The sequence below is a fragment of the Vigna unguiculata genome, chromosome 7, assembly GCF_037176805.1.
Source record: "Vigna unguiculata cultivar grain cowpea cultivar isolate G323 ecotype 2 chromosome 7, ASM3717680v1, whole genome shotgun sequence".
NCBI classification, from domain to species: domain Eukaryota; kingdom Viridiplantae; phylum Streptophyta; class Magnoliopsida; order Fabales; family Fabaceae; genus Vigna; species Vigna unguiculata.
This window is the reverse complement of record NC_140798.1, coordinates 5,024,801-5,045,332: the sequence shown is the minus strand read 5'-3', so window position 1 is coordinate 5,045,332 and position 20,532 is coordinate 5,024,801. Positions and strand designations below refer to the sequence as shown.

Below are 20,532 nucleotides of genomic sequence, written 5' to 3'. Positions count from 1 at the left end.
TCAATTTGGTCCCCTTATTATTTTTTATTCAGTTTAGTCATTTTTTTAAATGATCAAATTGTGTCTTATCTGATTTGAGACCAAATTAGTAATTAAACTTAATTATAACTTATATATACATATTAAAATATTTTTTTATAATTTATACATCAAGTCACTCCACCTAAATACTCAAATTATCTAATTCTTTACACCTCCTAAATACTCAAATAAATTTTTTATATTGAGATGGAGTGATTTGATGTATAATTTAAAAAAATTAGTTTAACATGTACACATAAGTTATAATTAAGCTTAATTAGTAATTTGGTCTCAAATCGGAGAGGAATAAATTGGATCTTAAAAGAAAGGAGGGATAAATTGAATAACAAATAATAAGGAAACTAAATTGAAATTTTTTTAAAAAAAAAAGTAGAGGACTAAATTGAACCCAAAAATAATAAGGAAACCAAAATGAGCCAAAGCAACAAATTGAAAGACTAAATCAATAATTAAGCATTTTTCTTTTTAAACAACATATATTGATGAGGAATAAAATAATAGATTTTTTTTAAGAGATAAAAAGGAAGATAGTGTGAAGATATAAACAAGACAGATATACTTCTTTACATATTTTCAAAAGGATCAATTGTTGAATTAAATGAATCATTTCTTAATATTCAAAGAATTGTATGGAGATTCATATTAATTCTTTCCAAAAAAATGTTGTCAAATATAGGGATATCTAATGAAATAGATGAAAATAGAAAAACTGATTTAAAATAGGTAAATACAACTTTAAAACTATAATTTAAAAAATAAAAACACAGAAGGAGATTTCAATATTAAATTATATACACTTTTATTATATTAATAACAATAATTAAATTATAAATTTTGAATATATTATTTTAATTCTTCAATATTTTTTTTCAAGATCGGTCAATGAATATATGCAATCAAAACTTCAACCTTTTAGTATCCAAAAAAAATTTTCATCAGAGATGTTGTCCAAATGCTTCACAACACAATGGGGTGTGGCAAAATGAAAGAACTGACATTTCTTGAATGAAGTTTGAGCTGCATTAATTGGAGTCAGATGCTAGCAATATATTGGGGAGAAACTCTCACATATGAAGTATATTTTATCCACCGAACATTATCTACCTCTTCAGTATAAAACACCTCTTAAATCATTTAAAGATGTGGTTGTAAGTACTAAAAGCAGTAAGTCCTAAAACTAGTAATTTATCAAACATATATTTTGGTTGACAAATTTACAGAAAGAGAAAAAAAGTGACAAAGCAGTTGCATTTTATAAACAAATATTTACATAGTTGAAGAAAGGTCTCTCACTAGAACATGCCTCTCTCACAGAAGGCAACAGAGAGTACTAAATCACAATAATGAATACAGAAGTTACTGGTTTTGCATTGCAATCAATGCTTGGCAACATTATTAAATACAATCATAATGAGGAAATGAATAGAATATTACATGGTGTGGATAGATGTGGTTATGATGTATTAATTCTGTCTCATCAAATCTTCCAGAAAGAAGCAGATAGTAATATATATGATTTGTTTATGGTTTCATTTCATCTACTGTGACCCCACAAGGTTGGGGAGTTAATGATGATTCTGCAGTGCCAATTGTTGGCACAATTAATATGTGTGGTGATTGGAAGTGTGGCTGATGATACAGCCAGAAGAAGAAGACACGAATCCTGATGATGCTGCATTTGATTGCAAAGCCCTTGACCCTATGTTGCCATTGCTGCTGCAAAGATGTGAACCCAAGTTCGAAATTTTTTGCAGAGGAACACTTCTTATTCTCTCCACCATGCTCTTCTCCTGAGTATTAATGAAATCAAATATTTCATTCAAAATACTCAGATTTATAAGAATTCTACGTGATTAACAAAATTTGATGAAAAAATCTGAAACAAACTTAATATTTTTTTAGACGAAAACAAAAACTGTGATTAAACCAACAACAAGAAGGAAAGCAAATAGAAGTACCATTGATCCTATTTCCTGGGGTATCTTACAAGCCATACATCCAAAGGAATACTCTCCACCATAATCACAATTCTTCAACTTTTTAGAAGATGGAGAAATCCCCAGGCTCAAATCAAGATTATGGCAAGTGCCTGCTTCAATTAAAAATCAAGTTTCATGAGTCAATACTCTAAAAAGGATACATAAACAAAGCAGAAAGAGAAATTAGACACAATCAAAAACCTGCTATACTGGAATTTGCAATTATTTGCTCCTTAGAGGAAAAAGGTCTAAAACTTGTCTCCACTTTTCCTTCATCATACTTGATGGAAGACTTGGGATAAAATCTGCACAAAAAAAATACATATAAAATGAAGAACCCTTTTGGATTAAACTGCCTATTATTTCTACACAATTTCATTCATACAAGGACAATAAATTCAGCATCCATAATCCTGTTTGGATAACCTTGTCAGTGGCACACAGATTCATGAAACCTTATCATGGTAAGATAAAAAATTAAGTTATTGTAGCTGCTTTTTGTATAACAACTTTTGCACAATAGTGTTTCATAACTTGCACAAATCTATAAAGCCTGATTAACTGAGATGAGAAACTAATTAACAATGTAATTAACTGGTTAAAAATAATTAATTAAAAAATTAAATATATTTTTAGTTTTATAATTGGATGCGAAATTAAAATTCATTTTTTTAACTTAACGTGTAAACTTCCCGTATTTTAGACTCACATTTGAATCAAAAATCGAAACGTGTCAACTAGCATAAATATATCTCAAATGTCTTTTAACACAGAAAAAGAAGTTAATACTATTAGATTAAAAAGATTGTATCTATTATTTTAAAAATTTAAAAATCAAAATATAACAAAATTTAAAAAATATATTAATTTTAATAAAGTATTTAATTTAATCTAGTAAAATATTACTTAAGAAAAATTCAGGACTAAAAACATATTTAATTTAACCGAGTAAAATATTACTTAAGAAAAATTTGAATAAGGTAAAGTGCTTGAAATAGAAGTTCTCACGTCTTGCCAATAAATGGTCCCATACTTGGTTCTCCTTGACCACCTTTATGAAGAGCTAATGCACTTCTGTGTGTTGCACTTCTCCTCGAGATTCCATTGATTTGTCGACGAAGAACAAGCACAAACTCTTCCTTACTCAAGCCTCTCATCTGCAAATCAATCAAATCATCAATTAATCTGTCACAGAAAAACCAAACAAAACTTATGGCCAACCATGCTTTTTATTCAATACCTGCTTCAAATCCTCCTCATAATCTCTCAAACTAAAGTTTATATCAGCATCTACTCCACGAAACTTAATAGCAGCCCTATCATACGCTCTGTGCAGAGAACAATATCAAGTTTGTGAACAACTGTTGCAGATAACAAAACCTTAAAAAATTGTTGCAAACAATGTAGTTTTGGCTCGGTCAAAGTGCAGTTCTTACCTTGCAGCAGCTTGAGCAGTGTCAAATCCACCTAATAAAACATCAAATTAGGCCAATTCAGTGAACCAAATATACATATAGTTCAAAAATCAACACATAAATTGCTTCTAAGTAACCAATTTGAATAAAGAAAAACACCAACCAAATCAAACATCCACTTACCCAGATAGACCTGCTTCCCACAATCCCTGCACTCAAGAGCAAATATTCAATTATGTTAGTCCAGACCACAAAAACAGTTCATGACAGCAGGGACAATGTTTAAGATTACTGCTTTCATGGTTTAATGGTAGTTAACAAAATCATAGGCAAATGCAACTACATTTATGGTCATATGGACATATGTGGTTGCAAAGACCTCCAAAACCATGTCATCAACTATAATCGCACAAGTTTTAAGCAACTTTCTACAACCAATTGGAGCTGCAATGTCAAGTTTTTTTTGGTCTATGCCACCACATAGTTACCACAGTTATAACAACAACACTTGTTCACAACTTTGTTATGGATCGGGTCAAAATCATAATCGTGACAACAATTTAAAACCTTGGTAATTATAGATTATGTTTGAAAACCTTAACTACATCCATCAATAGCAGCATATTGGATTTTATGATCTATCAGGGAAATATATAGAAACTGTAACATCTTGCAGTAGAAATCCAACATCATAAACCATACCAAATATGTGACTCCCATCTACCAGTCCTGCGGTAGAAAGTGACACCTCGGTATTGAGAACTGCGAGACCTTGGTCCTCTCCTATTTTTCCTCACATGTGGTAGCTTCTGCTGTAAGTTTCTCTGTCCATTTTGTTCATCAGATTCAGGAAAGGAGAGGTTCAACAATTGAGTCTTCCCCCACAACCCAGATTTCAAATCAGGTACTCTTCCTCCTTTATCAGAAGAAGTCACAGGGAAAAGGGTCCTTGTCACAATCTCTCCCTTCTCTGCCATGTTTTGCTCCTTGTTGGCTTCAGTGGCAGCATCAAACTCTGAGCCACCCCTCTCTTTCTTCAGAATGTCAAAAATCAAGGGAGAGGAATTGTTTGAGGAATCTTCATCTGCAGGATTCCACACAGAGGAGTTGGAGGTTCTGGAATCTGAGATTTCAGTTGGAAAACTCTGCAGTTTCGCCTCCTTTTGAGCACAGCTTGAGCCAGCATCAGCATCATGGTTGATGTCAACATTGAGATCAAACATAGCCATGTCTTGGAAAAGCTCTCTTCTTTCACCAGATTCTGGTCTTCAAATCTCACCCTTTTGGAAGAGTCTCATGTACTTCCCTCCTAGTGCAGTTAAATCAAACCAATGAAACCGAAACCGGGTGAGAGAGAGAGGACCCTTTAAAAGGTTAAGCACAAGAGAAGAAAAAGAAGAAGATAGAAGACAGAATTGGTGAACGTAGAAAGTATCTGACAGAACAACAGAAAAACTGAAATTAAGGTTAAAGGAAGATACGAGAGAAAACAGTGGATAAAGCGAAGAACAAGAGCTTGTTCCAACATAAAAGGAAATAAAGCACAAAACCGGTTGAGACTGACTCAGAGATGTGATTTACCTCAAAATGCAAAGATATTGTAAAGAAATGCTAACTGTGAGAACTGAGGCACATGCTCTTATCTCTTGCACAGAAGGGTAAGACTCAGCAGACACAACATTGTATAGCTTTTTGTTTACATTTAACATATTGAATATATTTAGTTTCAATTTAAGGTTTTTTACCCATACATAAAAAATTTGGTTGTTAAAAATATGCTTTGAATTGAACCACCTTAAAGACCAGAAAGCTAAAAGGGCTTAGGATTAGGAGGAGGGGGAAACACATAATAATACTAAATATAGTATAACTAGAACATATAAAATATTTGTCATATGTCCCAAAGAGGTATTAAATTAAATAAAGTTATGTGGTTCTAAAAATAACCAAAAAAATGCATAAAACAAAATGAATGAAATGAGGAGGTAGATATTTTTGTTTTGAGTGTGTAGCATAGATTATTGAGAGGAAAAATGGTGGGTGGAGGAAATCGTTTTCACATGTGAGATTTGGTATAGAGAGAGAGGAAAAGGCAATGATGGAAAAAATTGGACCACATGGGTGAATTGAATGTTTTGATTTTGGTCCATAAGGTTAGCCCCAAAGGGATATAAGTCCTGTGAATCACACATTCTAAGGAGATATATTGCATCTAATTATAGGGCAGGCAGTATGAGTAAAGAGACAGATAGAGTGGGCTATCACCACACTTAATTCTTTCCACCTTTTTCTCCATACGCAGCCTTTAATAATTGGCCCTCTGCATCGTCTCCCAGATTCTATATCCCCCCAAAAACATTTCTTCTATTTTAAGGACACTATAAATTTACTCTTTTTTAATTCTATTTTTATTATATTTTATGCCTCTAAACACTTATACCACAAACAACATACTAACTTGACGTGATTAAAGTTATAAAAACATCGTTTTTTAATCTAAAATCTTAACTTAATTAGTTACCAGTTCAAATTTTTCATATTTACCGATATTTAAATTTATATTATACTTGAATTCTCAATTATATCCCCTAATGATCGTATTCTTTTACATTAATACGCACTTCTTTAAGTGAAAGTATTTATAACTCAAATATATTGACATTGTTACGCTATTGTTATATTATAATATTAGAATATGTTTATGTGAAATCTTTATCAGATACAAAAATCCTCACATTTATAGTTCTTCACCCATATTTTATTTGTCTAAATTGATTATCAAGACGAATTATCTACTCTAATACGACTAATGAATTTTTTAAAAATATTTACTTAAAAGATATAATATTAATGAAATATGAGTCAAATTCACATAAAAGAATAACATTATTTTTAATGAAAAATCCTTTAACAAATATTTCTTATAAAATGTTTAACATTTTTATACCATTGTTATATTATAATATTGGGACACGTTTTTGTGAAACTTCTGTCATGAAGAGTTTTGATACAAAAATTATAATTCTTCACCTATATTTTATTTGTTTAAGTTGACTATCAAAACGAATCATCTATTATAATATTACTAATGGATTTTTAAAAAATATTTACTTAAAAAATATAATACTAATAAAATATGAGTAAAATTCATATAACAAATTAATAGCACTTTTAAAAAAAAAAAGTTTTACAACTAATACTTTTTATAAAATGCTCAACTTTCATATCTTTAATTAAAATAAAAGTTGGGCTAATAATTGAATTCCCAACTATACTAAATGGTTTAGATATTTTTAATTCTTTTAAAATATCTATCTTAGTTGAATTTGTTGGAAATAGCTACTTCTATTGCTTTTATGAGTTGATAGAAATTAAAATGAGAACGAAGAAGTTGATAAATAAGGTAAAGATACAAGGACAGAAATAAATATGGTGACATAATATTTAATGTCAAGTAAAATGCTTAAAAGATTGAATAGAAAAATGTTAAAAAATAAAGGTAATATTTAATAAAATGATTTTTTTTTGTAAAAATTAATTAAAAATATTTCAATTTATAAAGTGTTTAAAGTTTAATTGAATCTGTTTATAAATAAAATAAATAAATAAAACAGATAAATTAATTTATTATGAAGGGTATAATGGATAACTATGAATATTTGGTTGATTCTTTAATGGAAGTGAAACATGATATATTTGAGATACAAATATTATATGTTTTCATGGATCTGACGTTAGAGTGGAAGTGAACAAACATTTGTCATTAAGTGTTGAGTATAAAAAATAACTAAAATCACTTATTTTTAAAAGGTAGATTAATAATGCATCAATTTAAAAATATAAGAACTAAAATGGATGTTGAAACATTTACCGGAATCAAAATCTTTTCTTTTTCATTGCAATTTATGTCCATGTTTTTTTTTTTGGATATATTGGAATAAAATTATTCATAAATTTAAAAAAAAAGAAAAAAAATCTTATTTTTTATTTTGGATATGTTTGAACAAATTTATTCATAAATATTTTTAAAAAATAAGAAAAAAAATAAGGTTTCTTATTTTATAAGTAAATTAATTTGTAAAACTTATTCATAGTTTATTTAAATTCTTATTTGTATCTTCTGTATAAATTAACTAATGTTAAAGAAGCTAATTCCATTTTTTTCCTTTTTTCTTTTTTTATAAAACTACTTATCAATCCTAGAGAGAAGTTTATCGAAATAAATCTTTTGTATATGCATTTATTAAATGTTTAAAATTTGTATTGTAACGTCACCTCATGCATAGTTTTAGTTTAGAAAGAAACGAAAAATAAAGGGTGATTTTATGTGTTATTTATTAAACAATAATAAACAATGAAATCGTGTATATAAATTGAGGAACAAATATTTTATTCATTTAATATCTTCACCAATTTTTTTCTTCTATGTTTATCTTATATCACAAAAAGAATTATTCTTTGTTTTTTTTTTTCATGTTTCCGTTCCATCTCTTTGTTTCCCTTTCATCAAGTCACTATAGCTAAGAAGGTTTTAAAATGATTTGATTTTTGTAAAATGTAAGAATGAACTCTATAGATTATAATTAATTTTAATTTGGACTAAGTATATTTGATGTTACTATAGCTTTAACTATTGATTCTAATAAGAATTATAAATCTATTCTATTTTGGAAAACATAATACTTGTTTTTGGAAAAGACAACTTCTATTTTTTTTTTTTATCTGTAATATTAATTTTCAGTATTATGTTAATTTAAGAAGTTGAACCGATAACATATTTCATCTTCTTTTCCAACTTTAATATCAAATCAATTTTATAATCCTACAGACAATTTTTATGTTAATTTAATCAACAAAATTATACTTAATTTCTTAATATGTTCTTTACAATCATTTATCTAAGTTTATAGGTGTTCATCACTTCTATAATTTTAATAAGTGTTACTTATTTATCCCATATTGTAATAAACTGACACTTTCTATAATTATTTTTAAAATATCGTATTGACTAAAACTTAAATAAAATATTGTAAAAATTATAAATTAAAATTTTAAAATATATAAAAACCCAACTCATTAAGTTAGAGACTAATGTAAGTTGGCTCCATAGTGTTATTTTATTAGGACTATCCTTAACCTGGTGAGTTTATATATATATATATATATATATATATATATATATATATATATATATATATATATATATAATGAGGATTTAACAAGAGTTTTCTATTGCATGTGAACGCATTTAAAATGACATTGCAAAATATTAAAACAAATTCCCATCAATAGAATTAATTTTCATTTTTTTTACAAAAAGGTTATATAATTTGTATATTTTAAAACCTAAATTTTTATTTTTCGTATTTATTTTATTTTATTTTTAGTAATGGATTAAAGAGAGAAAAACCAATGGAACAAGAAAGAATATAATGAAAAGATGAAAGAAGACACATGAAAAATAAAGGAAAAAAGGACTTCCAAAAACCCCTTCCACCATAGAAATCATGACAAAAGAAATTGGAGACTTCAAGAAAAGATGTGTGATACTTACAAAATGGACAAGCCAAATTTAAAGATTCCAAAGTCACTACTTATTAAAAAAAAGGGTTAAGTATGTTTTTAGTCCTTGAACTTTGGCCTAAAATTGGAATTCATCCCTGGTTGAAACTTTGATAAATTTTGGTCCCTAAACTTTAAAAATGAATGAATATAGTCCTTTTAACCCAATTTTGTTAACTTTTGTTTAGGTTTCAAACGCATTTCTCAGTAAATATTGGAGTTGTTTATGCCGTTTGACACATTCTCGGCTTAATATTCACTCTGAAATGCGTTCGAAACCTAAAAAAAAGTTAACAAAATTGGGTTAAAAGGACTATATTCATTCGTTTTTAAAGTTTAGAGACCAAAATTTATCAAAGTTTCGACCAGGGACGAATTCCAATTTTGAGTCAAATTTCAGGGAATAAAAACATACTTAACCCTAAAAAAAAATACATAAACTATAGAAAGTTAAAGTAGAATAAATATTTAGTATTATATATATATATATATATATATATATATATATTGATTTTATAATTTGGTAACTATGTGACATTTCCTCTTGCAATAAGAATGAACTCATTTTAAAGCTTCAACGATTTCAACAAGGTAAAACAAGTGTGGATGTGTATTTTAAAGACATTAAAACTACTATGATGAAAAAAGATTGCATGATACATTTTAGATACTAAAATAGCTACGTTTAATCTAAATGATTTTAATGAAGATGTCCAAAATATAATAGAGTTATATGAAGGAAGATTTGTTCACCAACCAAATAAAGTCAAGATTTGAACTTAAAATAAGGAAAGTATTTATATATATAAAGAAAAAGTACTCACAATGATAACCACTATAAATTGAGTGAAAATAACGAGTATAAAAATAAACATGATTAATCTTCTTCCAAAAATTTTAAGAAACTTTTTTTATGGTAGTTTATGATGGTATAAGATTACGAATGACGTCAATATCTTAATTCTTTATGTGTGGATTAGGTTGTATTTATCATTTCTTGAAAAATAAGTAAAAAATTAATTAAAATATAAAATAGAATTGATCCAGAAATGTGAGATTGAAATAAAGGATTTTTGTAAAATTAGGTTATGTTGCATTTAAGATAGAGTCATGCACATACACTTAAAGAGAATTGAATTTAGTCCATAGATGGTGAAACAATATAAAATTTGTGATTTTCTTTTCTTATAGGCTCTATTTGATGGAGAATTATTCAAACATAAAAAGTATTTAAGGTTCTATTAAATATTTTTCTAAAGTCTGCTTAATCCAAAATCTTAAGATGATAAATTTATGGGTATTCATCTTTATATAGTGCTCAACATTTTATTTTTATTTAATATAAAACTTAAACTCATATCCAGATTCCTAACAATTATTATTATTATACTAATGAAATATAATTTTTTAAAATAATTGTTCAAACCTTTTTTTATTTAGTATGAACATTTATTTTTAAATCAATATATAAGTCATGGTGTAATAAATAAATAAATAAATAAATAAATAATCGTTGATATGCATAAATAAATATCTTATATAAATCATGGTGTAATATAACAAACTTATAGTTACTGAGAAAGTACGTATGAATTGTGATTTATATTAAGTTCTTTAAAAACATGTGAAAGAAAGAAGAACTTGTTCTTGTTGAAATTTATTTGTGATCATATATTAGAGTTTATTAATATTTTAATTTAGCTATATTAAATTTTCATTTGTTTGATTTCTATATTTTTATCTTAATAAGCAACTTATTTATTTATTTAGTAATCATGTTTGACTAACTCCACAACACTTGTAGTATCAATCTATAGAGTGTTTTTTTTTCTTAAAACAACTTACATTTGGATAAAAAATTCACAGGTTTCAAAAGAATTTAAACATACGGAATTCGAATCATTTTCATTTCATGATGTTTAATTTTTCAGCTGTTTTATTTAAGTAAAGTAGTTTAAATTTATTATATTTTTTATTTTTTATTTAAATAGAGTATTTAAATTACCGCAAAATATAAAATACTAAATACAAAGATTACCACCAAATAATAGTATGACGTCGATAAAATAAAACCTTCTTATAATTGTAAAAAAAAAAAAACCACTACAAATTTCATTTAATTTTTTTAATATTAATAATGAAAACTTTGACTTGAAAGAAATGATATTGTGATCGAACCCTAATTTAAGAGAGAATATGAAAAATAGATACATAAATTTGAAAGCATAAAAAATTTAAATTCCTTCAAAATAATTTAAATTTGTCTAATATTATGTAATGAAAATTATTATCTTAAATTCCTAAAATTTTAATTTGTTTTAAAAAGTGTCTTATCCAAACAATATATTTTACATAAAGCATTTCATTTATTTTTTTTTAAATAAACTATCTGTTAAAAAGATTTCATCCAAACTCTTGTCGAAACAAAACATAATACGGAAAAACTTAGTATTTAAATCACCTAAACAAATCAAAATCAGCTAAAAACCAATTTCTCATTTGGAATTTTACTAAAAACTGTTGAAATTATTTGACTAATAAAATAAATTAAATGTATCAATCTTCTAAAAAATTTGCAATGTTCTTATATTTTATTCTCATTTTATTTTTTTTGGACTTTTTCTTCCTACACCTCCATTATTACTAACTACACCTTATATTAACAAAAAGAACTTCTAAAATATTCTCCCTCACTGCATCACCCCATCGCTGTCACTGCACCTTCTTCCTCCATTGCACTCTTGTGAGAACAAAAGTAAGAAGGAAAAGTTCATAAAAAAAAAAAGAGAATAAAACTAGTTTTGAAAAACTCGTTTTATGTTACTTTGTCTTCTTCTCCTTCAATGTCTCAGGCAAAGTTTGTCATCGTCACCAACATCACCACCGCCTTTGGGTTTGACATTGTTATGTTGGAAGAAGTCAGGATTACGTGCACGACCAACCAATCATCCACGTGGATTACACGCGCCACCTTCTCGATGTCTAAACCACTTGACGACACCTCCTTCTAACTCAACCTCTTTTGTCTTCATTTCTGACTTCATTTCATTGTTCTAACGTACTTTGGTGTTGGGACACATTCTTTCTTTCTCCCTTTATTGTTCTAATGTTTCAAAGACATTTATAGTGACAGACTAGAGGAACTCAGACAAGAAATTTGATACATATAATATGATTATGAGAAGCCTACATTCATGTTTTGATCATCTTTGTAATCAGATTATAACTAGTAATCAAGTCCATTCTGTGGAGGGTTTAATTACTAGACTCATTTGAGTGCCTAACCTGATGAAAGATGATAATAATACTCAATGCATGTTGCAAGAGAATGGTCATGCCTAAGAAAATTGTTATCCCTTGCATGGCTTTCCAGACTTAGTTGCTCATATATGTCTAAATTTGAAAAAAGTAATAATCTAAAACTTCTAATGAGAAGTACCAAGAACTTTTGAGATACAAGTCTGAAAAATCAATCAATCCTCTCCAATATCAAGTGTGTCAATAGCATGTACTCATGGATTCTTGATTCAAGTACCTTAAACCATATCTCCAATAACATTTCTTCATTTTTCTCCATTTTGTACACAAAAATCTCTCCTCGTTACTGTTACCAATGAATTCAAAATGACAACTCAAGGAGTTGACCAAGTTTCTTCATCCCCTTCACTAAATTTAAATTATGTCTTGATCATTCTTCATCTTCCTAACAATTTAATCTCTTTAAGTTGATTGGCTCATTCTTTAAATGGTTGTGACCTTTATTGTTATTTCCTTTACTATACATGAACATGATATAAGATGTCAACTTGGGGAAGGACATGAGTAGAGATGTCGCATTGGGATCAAACCCGTATGCCAACCCGACTCATGTTCGAGCTGAGTTGAGTTGAAATAAATTCAATTTTTTAAAAGCGGGTAAAATTGAACCCAACTCAATGCATGTTTCCTAATCAATAGGATGCATTTTTCCACATCACTCAACTTGTTTTGTTCATAATGTCTCTCAGGTCTTGACAAGCTTTTAGCAAAGGCTAATCAATAAGCATTTTGGAATATTCTCACCTTTACCAAGGGTATAAATGTTACTCTCCCACAATCAAAAGATATTATATGTTTGTTGTTATTACCTTCTTTGAGAACACACTTTTTTTTGTCTTTCATGCATTCTTCATCATTTTAACAAGGTTCTTCTAGTAACATCCTATATGATCCATCGATGATTCCTACTTCCTCTCAAACTCAAAGTGCAAATGGCATTGTTCCACCACCTGTTCTCACATACCAGCATCAAGCAAAATAACTCCATCCTTATTTGAAGATCCTCTTGGCTGAAATAGTCCACCACCATGTTCTTATATCATGGATCCTTCATCTTCCTCACCTTTAACTCAAATCATGCTTGGCCTATTGCTCCGAGATAATGTATTTGATCTACTCGTGTCCATATCGTGTTTATAACTTTTGAAATTATCATCATTTGTCTCCTTCGTGATCCTCTTTTGTTTTGTCGTTGACCCTCTTGATCCTATTAAGAACCTTGTGGGTTGTAGATGAGACTACAGGGTTAAGGTTGGTCTTACTAGTGAAGTTGTTCATCTCAAATCTCATCTACTAGCTAAGGGATACACTCAAATTTATGGTTTCAACTACTGTGATACTTTTTCTATTGTGGAAAAGATCAACATTATTCATCTTTTCCTTGATATGGTTGTCATTCCCCACTAACTTCTTCACCAGCTTGACATTAAAAATATCTTCCTTTATATACACACACATTAATCAAAAGCACAACAGTCTAGGTAGAATACAATGTGTTTCCTCCATACTATTTATTCAAGTCACTGCAACAATTACATATTTGATTTATCTCGAAATACTAATTAGTTTTGCTAACTTCCAGAGAAAGCTTATGTTATGAAAAGTAAGTCATTAATTCATCAAAATTAATATCGACCAAACATTTGCTAAGTACTTGAAATCTGCTAAATATCACATGCCTATTATACTGTAACCCCTCATAAAAAATGTTTTATATCAAAATTTAGTCGAGCATAAGTTAACGATTAACATACTAATGGTCTTTACTGACTGAGCACAAACATAACCAAAATGACTATACCAACAACTAAAGGTTAACTATAATTGCCTATGACTATTATATGTAGCATTGATATTGATACAGAACCAGTGTTCAGACTAGAGAATTTAAAACAATCAGGCTGGAGAATGATGGCAACTACAAAAAGAGGGTCAGTGACAAGGCTATACAGAAAACTAGAAAATGAATTACAAACTACAGAACTACAATAAAAGGAATCCTACAACCAAAAATATCTCTTAACAGAAAAATGGATGACCAGATGAATTAACATTCTCCGGTTACCTACCTACTACAGAAGCCACTTGGTGAAAATATGCTTTCGCTGTTCATTCAGCCAAACTTGCCACCACATCATCATCAACACTCCCTAAAATGAGAATCACAAATATCATTTATAGTTCATAGAATATTAGTTCTGAATGATGCAAACAAATAAATGACATTTTCTCCCTTTAAATTTTAAGTGCTCGCAACTCTTTACACTTACAATAGCATTCAGGGATCATTAATCATGCTGGTAGCTAAAGAAGGGATAGCAGAATTCAAAATCCTTTTTCTACCAAAGAAACCAATTGATTTAATAGATGGCATGGATAGGAAGACTAACATACAAGGAGGAATGGTTACAAGAGTTATGACTAAACCCAAGGAAAAAGAGATTGACAAAAGTAGATGACGAATACAGAGGGAGGATAACTAGAAGAATTACTAGGGAGCTTGGCAAAAAACTATTAGAAGTCAATTACATAACTAGATTACAGAAACCTTATTATATTTAAGAAAAATAACATTTTTCAAATTATTAGTATTTTCAGAACCTAAAACCATTGTTTGGCCGTTAGGTAGATATACTGGGAATAAGATCTTTTGTAGTGTTTGTTTACAAGAATAAGATAGTATAGCCTAGTAATGTAACCAAACACCACAAAGCTTCTTGTTAAAGTTTTAGATGTTAAGTCACTTGACTTCAGTGTATAAATCATAAATTTGAGAAATTGAATGAATCAGAGAAGCTTGGCAATGAGTTTTCTTGCCATGAGGTATGAATATGTCTCTTTGATCTTTAACTTGAATCTCTTGCATTTAAGTACTTGATTTCACTTATCTTGAACTTGTTCAAGTGGCGTGCTCTACATTCCTATCTCTTTCCACCTTTTATTATCATTTGTCCTTTACCTTCTTTTTTTTTTCACAATGCCACTTAATTTCAGCAAGCATTGACATCAATTCAATGGTATGCGTTCCTCATTTGGCCAAGTCTTGAAGCTTCAAGAATGGGTTTTATAACCATTTTTGTTCCATGAGATTTCATGAGATTCATTCCATGAAATCCATATGACTCTTGCCTTATTTTGTGATTTCCTCACATCTTCAACAAATATTTGACTTGTATTTGAATTCTGCGTTTATTTTGTTGAAATCTTGTTTTCTTCAAAAACAGGTTTCATCTTTCATGTGTTCTTCATGAAATTCTATGATCAAATTAGTTGAATCTTATTCTGGGATCATTCTAAGACAACCAACGGAGAGAGATCATGTTCTTATGGTTTATTTTGGTTCATAGGCTTGGTTTGTTAGATCCTAAATCCTTAACCCGTTTTATAGGTCTACTTCATACACCCTTGTTCTTTTCCAAAGTTTTTTCTTTAGTAGTCTCAAACTGTTGCTAGACAACCATTTCTTTCCGTCAAATGAGCAAGGATTATGTACCCAGCCTTATATGAATTTAGAAGAATAATAAGACCAGAAGCAACTTGGATCTATGTAAGGGTGGAAGCACTTTAAGACCAAGCAAATTTTTTTTTCCTGAAGCTAGTGCATACCCCAAACAATAGCATAAAATAACTACAACCTAAAAGTAAATCAATAATATTGTGTATGAAATAGTAATTTAAATTACTCACCAAGATTAACTTCAAAATTGGAGAGATCAAAATGCATATCGTGGTCTTGGGTTGTAGCAACAGACGAAGCTTTGAACAATGCACTAGGAGTATAGTTAAGCTGGTAATTCACAAGTATTGGACCAAATATGTTGAACTTTTGAGCACTACTACAAGCAACCTCTGCATCAGAACACTTTTTAAAAACCACTCTTGCCCGGCTGCTTACTGTATCAACTTCTGTCTCAGCATCTTTTAGAGGTCCAAAACGCCTAAACATTCTATTAAGGTTTGTTTCTGAGGGAACTGAACCCAACTCAGCAAAATTCATAACAAGTTCGGCAGGGGCATTCTCATTTATATAACCAGCAGGCTTTTGAGGAATCTCAACATGATCACTGTTAGAATACTGTTTCCTAGAATAGGGCCTTCGACTAACTGGAACAGACTTCCCTTGCTGGGTAGAAACAAGTTGATGGTCCTTTTTACGGTTTCTTCGTGCTGGTTGTGTTGGTTGTGACAGTTGTGCTGGTTGCACTTCACTGCCATTGTCAATGACCCGGTCTGTCCAATATGTGTCACTCATATCTTCAAATTCAAATGTTTCAGGCAACCCAGCTACAGGCGGCTGCTTCCTTTTAGTGCCAACTTCTTCTGTACAAAAGATATCTTGTACAGCCTCATCAGCCACAGTTATCGAATCTCTGAAATCAGAGAAGAAACTTACAATAGGATTCAGGAAGCGATAATCTCCGAGGGGTTCCTGTGCCACCAAATGAAGTGAAGATAGCAAATCATCCAGAGATGAATACTCTATTGTAACAACCATACTTGACCTCTGGGCCTCATCAAAGGAAACATCAAATTCATTCCCAGAAATGCCTTCCGTGCTAACATCTGTCTTCTGAGAACGGTCACCAGAACTCTTCACCACAGTGGGTGAACCAGTAAGTTTACTAGCAACCCTACGAATACGGTCACCAATTAAAAATGAAGGCTTTGTGGTGTTGGAAACTTTTGCAACAGAAATTGTTTTCCTTCCATCTTGCTTCCCAAAGTCATCATCATAGTGATCAACAGTCCTCCTTTTCTTGGGACGGCCACGTGAAACATGATTTTCAGTTACCTTCTCATCAAACCAATATTCACCATCAGGTGTGTCTAGCGCCCCACCCATTAGTTCAGACAAGCTTCTTTCCTTTGGTGTTTCTTGCATAATATCCTTCAAGTTATGTTTCCGTTTGCGGCGAGAGCTGCTTTGGGTTTTTAAATTTCCAGAACCAACTTGACCATCATTCTTGTAATTAATAGCCTTATTGTCATCACCATGAACAAAGGTGTCCATGTCATCGTCAAAACCTCCACAATATTGTAATTCTGGCAAGTAAGAGTAACCCTTGAAGCGATAGAATGCAAGCAGTTGAGCCTTAGCAATCCCAAGCTCCAAACGATCAAAACCACCAGTTGGCAATTCAGATAGTGTTTTCAAGTACTCTACAAGCTTATCAGGTGAAAAGGTGCTTGCATTTAGGGATTCATCCACCCCATGTCTGACACTTAGTTCTGGTCGGATGCCAGTGTTTTCTACAGTCTGGAATTTAATTGAGTTGTAGATATCTTTGGGTATACAAGAACATGACAGGCCATATTCGACTCGTCTTGTTACTTCGTCTAGAGCACAATCTACAGCATTCTGAAATGACTCTGAAGTGCTCTGCTTTTCAATAGAAGAGAAATGTGTCCTAAAAGGTTTTAGCTGAGATTCTTCATTCCAAGCAAATGTTCTGTCCCCAAAATATGCTACCAAATAGCAGTCCTTTTTATAATGCTTCATTGCCTTCTCAGACGAATCTGAGGGGTCAAATATCTGTCCAGGCCACCATGGGTGGCTTCTCACCTTTCCCCAAACCATATTTGACACAGAAAAGTTGCTTTCCTTTTCTTTTGGCAGCAAATATCTTGCATAATGAGATAGTTCTGAATTTACAGCCTTCATTAATGATGACCGTCTCGTGACTCTTCCCTCTACTTTTCTCTGTCCAGCTTCAACAAATTCTTCAAGTTCCTGAGCTCCATTTGAACCAACCTGCTCAGAAATGCCAGTTTGTACTTCAACATTTTGCCTAATATTAGACTCATCATGGACTTTGTCCTTTCCTCCATCCATCAGGGCAAGGTTATCCTGGTCTGCAATTTGAGTGTCTTCTACAATTACAGAAATTGCATTAGCATCTAAATATTTCTCACTCTTGAAAGATACAAATCTACCTTCATCCACAGAATTACAAAGACCATTATCAGGAATGATAGAAAATGTGTATTCATGGTTACAAAATTTTTTACAACTGATTGAGCTGAAAAGTACCAGTTACAAGATCAACAGAGATCTTACCTTCAATATATGAAGTGTGGTTCTTTGTTTCAGTGCTTTCTGCCTCTGGTTGACCTTCGACTTCGACTTCTACTTCTGTCCCCTTCAGCAAGCCACATCTTTTAGCATCAGAAACATTGTTGTTTAATTCCTCTTCTTCTGTTGAATCCTTATCAACTATTCCCTGCCCTGTGTCTGAATTAACCTGAACAGACTCAGACGTTTGTTCTTTTTTAGTGCATTTTCTCAAGCACTGTTTTTCCTCAGAAGTTGGAAGAGTCTCATCCATAGTAACATCAGTTCCACCAACCACTTCTTCTAGTACATTATTGGAGTCTTCATCAACTCTATTAATCTCCAAGGGTTGTTCAACATCTGAATTTATCTTTTCCTCAAATTCAACTTTGTCATTGATACATTCTTTCTCCAATATTTTATCACTATGCATATTAGCATTGTTCTTCTCTTCGTCTAAGGTCACATCATCTCCATCTCTTGTTGCTCCATTATCCTTTTCAGCACATTCACTCTGTACATTCTCTCCTTCAACAGAACTACCTGTTAACTGGCATACTAGGCCATCCTCACATCTACTATTTGTCACCTTGTGATCTGAGGCCACCGCATCCAGTGCATTTGTGCACTCAACCCCAATGTCTGCAATAATAGGATCTTCGGTATTGCTAATTGCAGTCCCCACTTCTTTCTGAGCTCTATTATCCAAAATAGCCTCCTCCTGTAAAGATGCAGCATCAACTTCACTACCAACAACTGCTTCATCTCTATCTTCCTTCCCCAACACCACATTATCCAATTCCATGGGCACGTTCATCGCTGTCCCACCTTCCACTGCCACATTCTCCCTCCTACCTTCTTCAGATTCTACACCCTGAGAGTCCCCACCACCTACCTCTCCAGACCACACATCCTCCCCAAAACCCTCAACTGATCTACCACCACCCAGTTCACCACTCAGCTCAGCACCATTTCCCTGTGTGCAAACACCATCTATGTACAAATCAGACCCAAGAACCTCCACCATTACATCCTTCCCATTACAATCCCCACCCTCTCCAACCAACTCTTCCGAGAATGAACCCTCCATCTGAACCTCGCCCCTATAATCCACAGACCTTTCTAGGGTTTCACCCCCCACTTTCCCCTCATGGTTCACTGCGGATTCTGATGTTCCACACAAACCCTTCTCTTGTTCCTCCATGGAGATTGTATCTAACAAAAATTAAAACTTCAAGCATTCAATAAACTAAAAAAACCCAGCTTTTCACCCGGGGAATTTGAAAAATGTAAATGACCCAGATGAAAAAAACTGCACAGATTTCTCCACGACGTCCACCGAAACAAAGGGGAACAACAAACAATATTGCAACAATCCCAGAAAGAAAAAAAAAACATACAAATTCAAACGGTGATACCCACCAAAGAGAAACGAAGAATAAAAAAAAAAGAACAGAGTTGGTACCAGGTTTAGATCTTGTTGTCACAGTGAAGTATGCTCAGGGTTTGGCTGTAGGTTTCTAGAGAGAGAATGTTTAGAGAGAGAAAGGAAAGTCGCGATTCTTAAATCCGGATATAGTGCCTCCTTGTCCTTTTCGCTTTTCATCTTGTGGTTTCATTAAAATTACCTGCTGGTGTTGGTAATGTCCGTCACCGTCGTTTTTCTACGTGCCACTCGTTTATTGGACCACGGGTGATGGTAAATGTTGAACTATATAATATAATAATTAGATAAACTCTGTTTGGCATTTGGAATTATCATTCTAGTATAAGCGAAACCTGGAATTCAGCATTAATGTTTTACCAGGAACATTGTTTAAAATTAAAATTATTGTCAACATCATAAATTTATGCCATGAAATTAAATTAAAAAAATATTAAGTATATGATATTTATGGTCTATATTTATAATAACTGACATGGTTTTATAATGATTATAAGACGGTTCAAGATGGTGAAAAAAAAAAGGGGAAACATGATGTTATTTGTATACAATAACAACTTCAGATAGAAAATATTGATCATGAACGAAGGAGTTTGATAGAAAAATAAATAAAACAATTAAGTTTTGTATTTTGGATTGGTTTGAATTTAAAAATAAATAAATTCAACCTTAAACCAATATGATTAAATTGGATTGTTCAATTCAAAACAATTAGATTTT

General features: G+C 31.1%; 2 protein-coding genes across 6 annotated transcripts; both read right to left on the bottom strand.

The window, feature by feature from the left end:
* Positions 1-1,276: 1,276 nt before the first annotated feature.
* On the bottom strand, positions 1,277-5,011 carry LOC114189629 (ethylene-responsive transcription factor RAP2-7-like). Of its 3 annotated transcripts, none has more exons than XM_085665176.1 (8): positions 4,139-5,011; positions 3,620-3,645; positions 3,458-3,488; positions 3,262-3,349; positions 3,030-3,178; positions 2,223-2,326; positions 2,001-2,134; positions 1,277-1,832 (listed from the first exon to the last, which is right to left on the bottom strand). In XM_085665176.1, the coding sequence occupies exons 1-8, from the start codon at positions 4,663-4,665 to the stop codon at positions 1,644-1,646; spliced, it is 1,248 nt and encodes a 415-aa protein (XP_085521302.1). In that variant the 5' UTR covers positions 4,666-5,011; the 3' UTR covers positions 1,277-1,643. The 3 variants fall into 3 exon arrangements, with proteins under 3 accessions (XP_085521302.1, XP_027934056.2, XP_085521303.1); XM_028078255.2 differs by having other exon boundaries at positions 2,001-2,131; XM_085665177.1 differs by having other exon boundaries at positions 1,759-1,887.
* A 9,119-nt stretch (positions 5,012-14,130) lies between these two features.
* LOC114192595 (uncharacterized) lies at positions 14,131-19,985 on the bottom strand. 3 transcript variants are annotated; one of them, XM_028082368.2, is made up of 4 exons: positions 19,834-19,985; positions 18,375-19,583; positions 16,004-18,250; positions 14,131-14,466 (listed from the first exon to the last, which is right to left on the bottom strand). In XM_028082368.2, exons 2-4 carry the CDS (start codon positions 19,570-19,572, stop codon positions 14,426-14,428), a joined length of 3,486 nt encoding a protein of 1,161 aa, XP_027938169.2. In that variant the 5' UTR covers positions 19,573-19,583; positions 19,834-19,985; the 3' UTR covers positions 14,131-14,425. The 3 variants fall into 3 exon arrangements, with proteins under 3 accessions (XP_027938169.2, XP_027938170.2, XP_027938172.2); XM_028082369.2 differs by having other exon boundaries at positions 16,004-18,187; XM_028082371.2 differs by having other exon boundaries at positions 16,004-18,184.
* Positions 19,986-20,532: the final 547 nt, after the last annotated feature.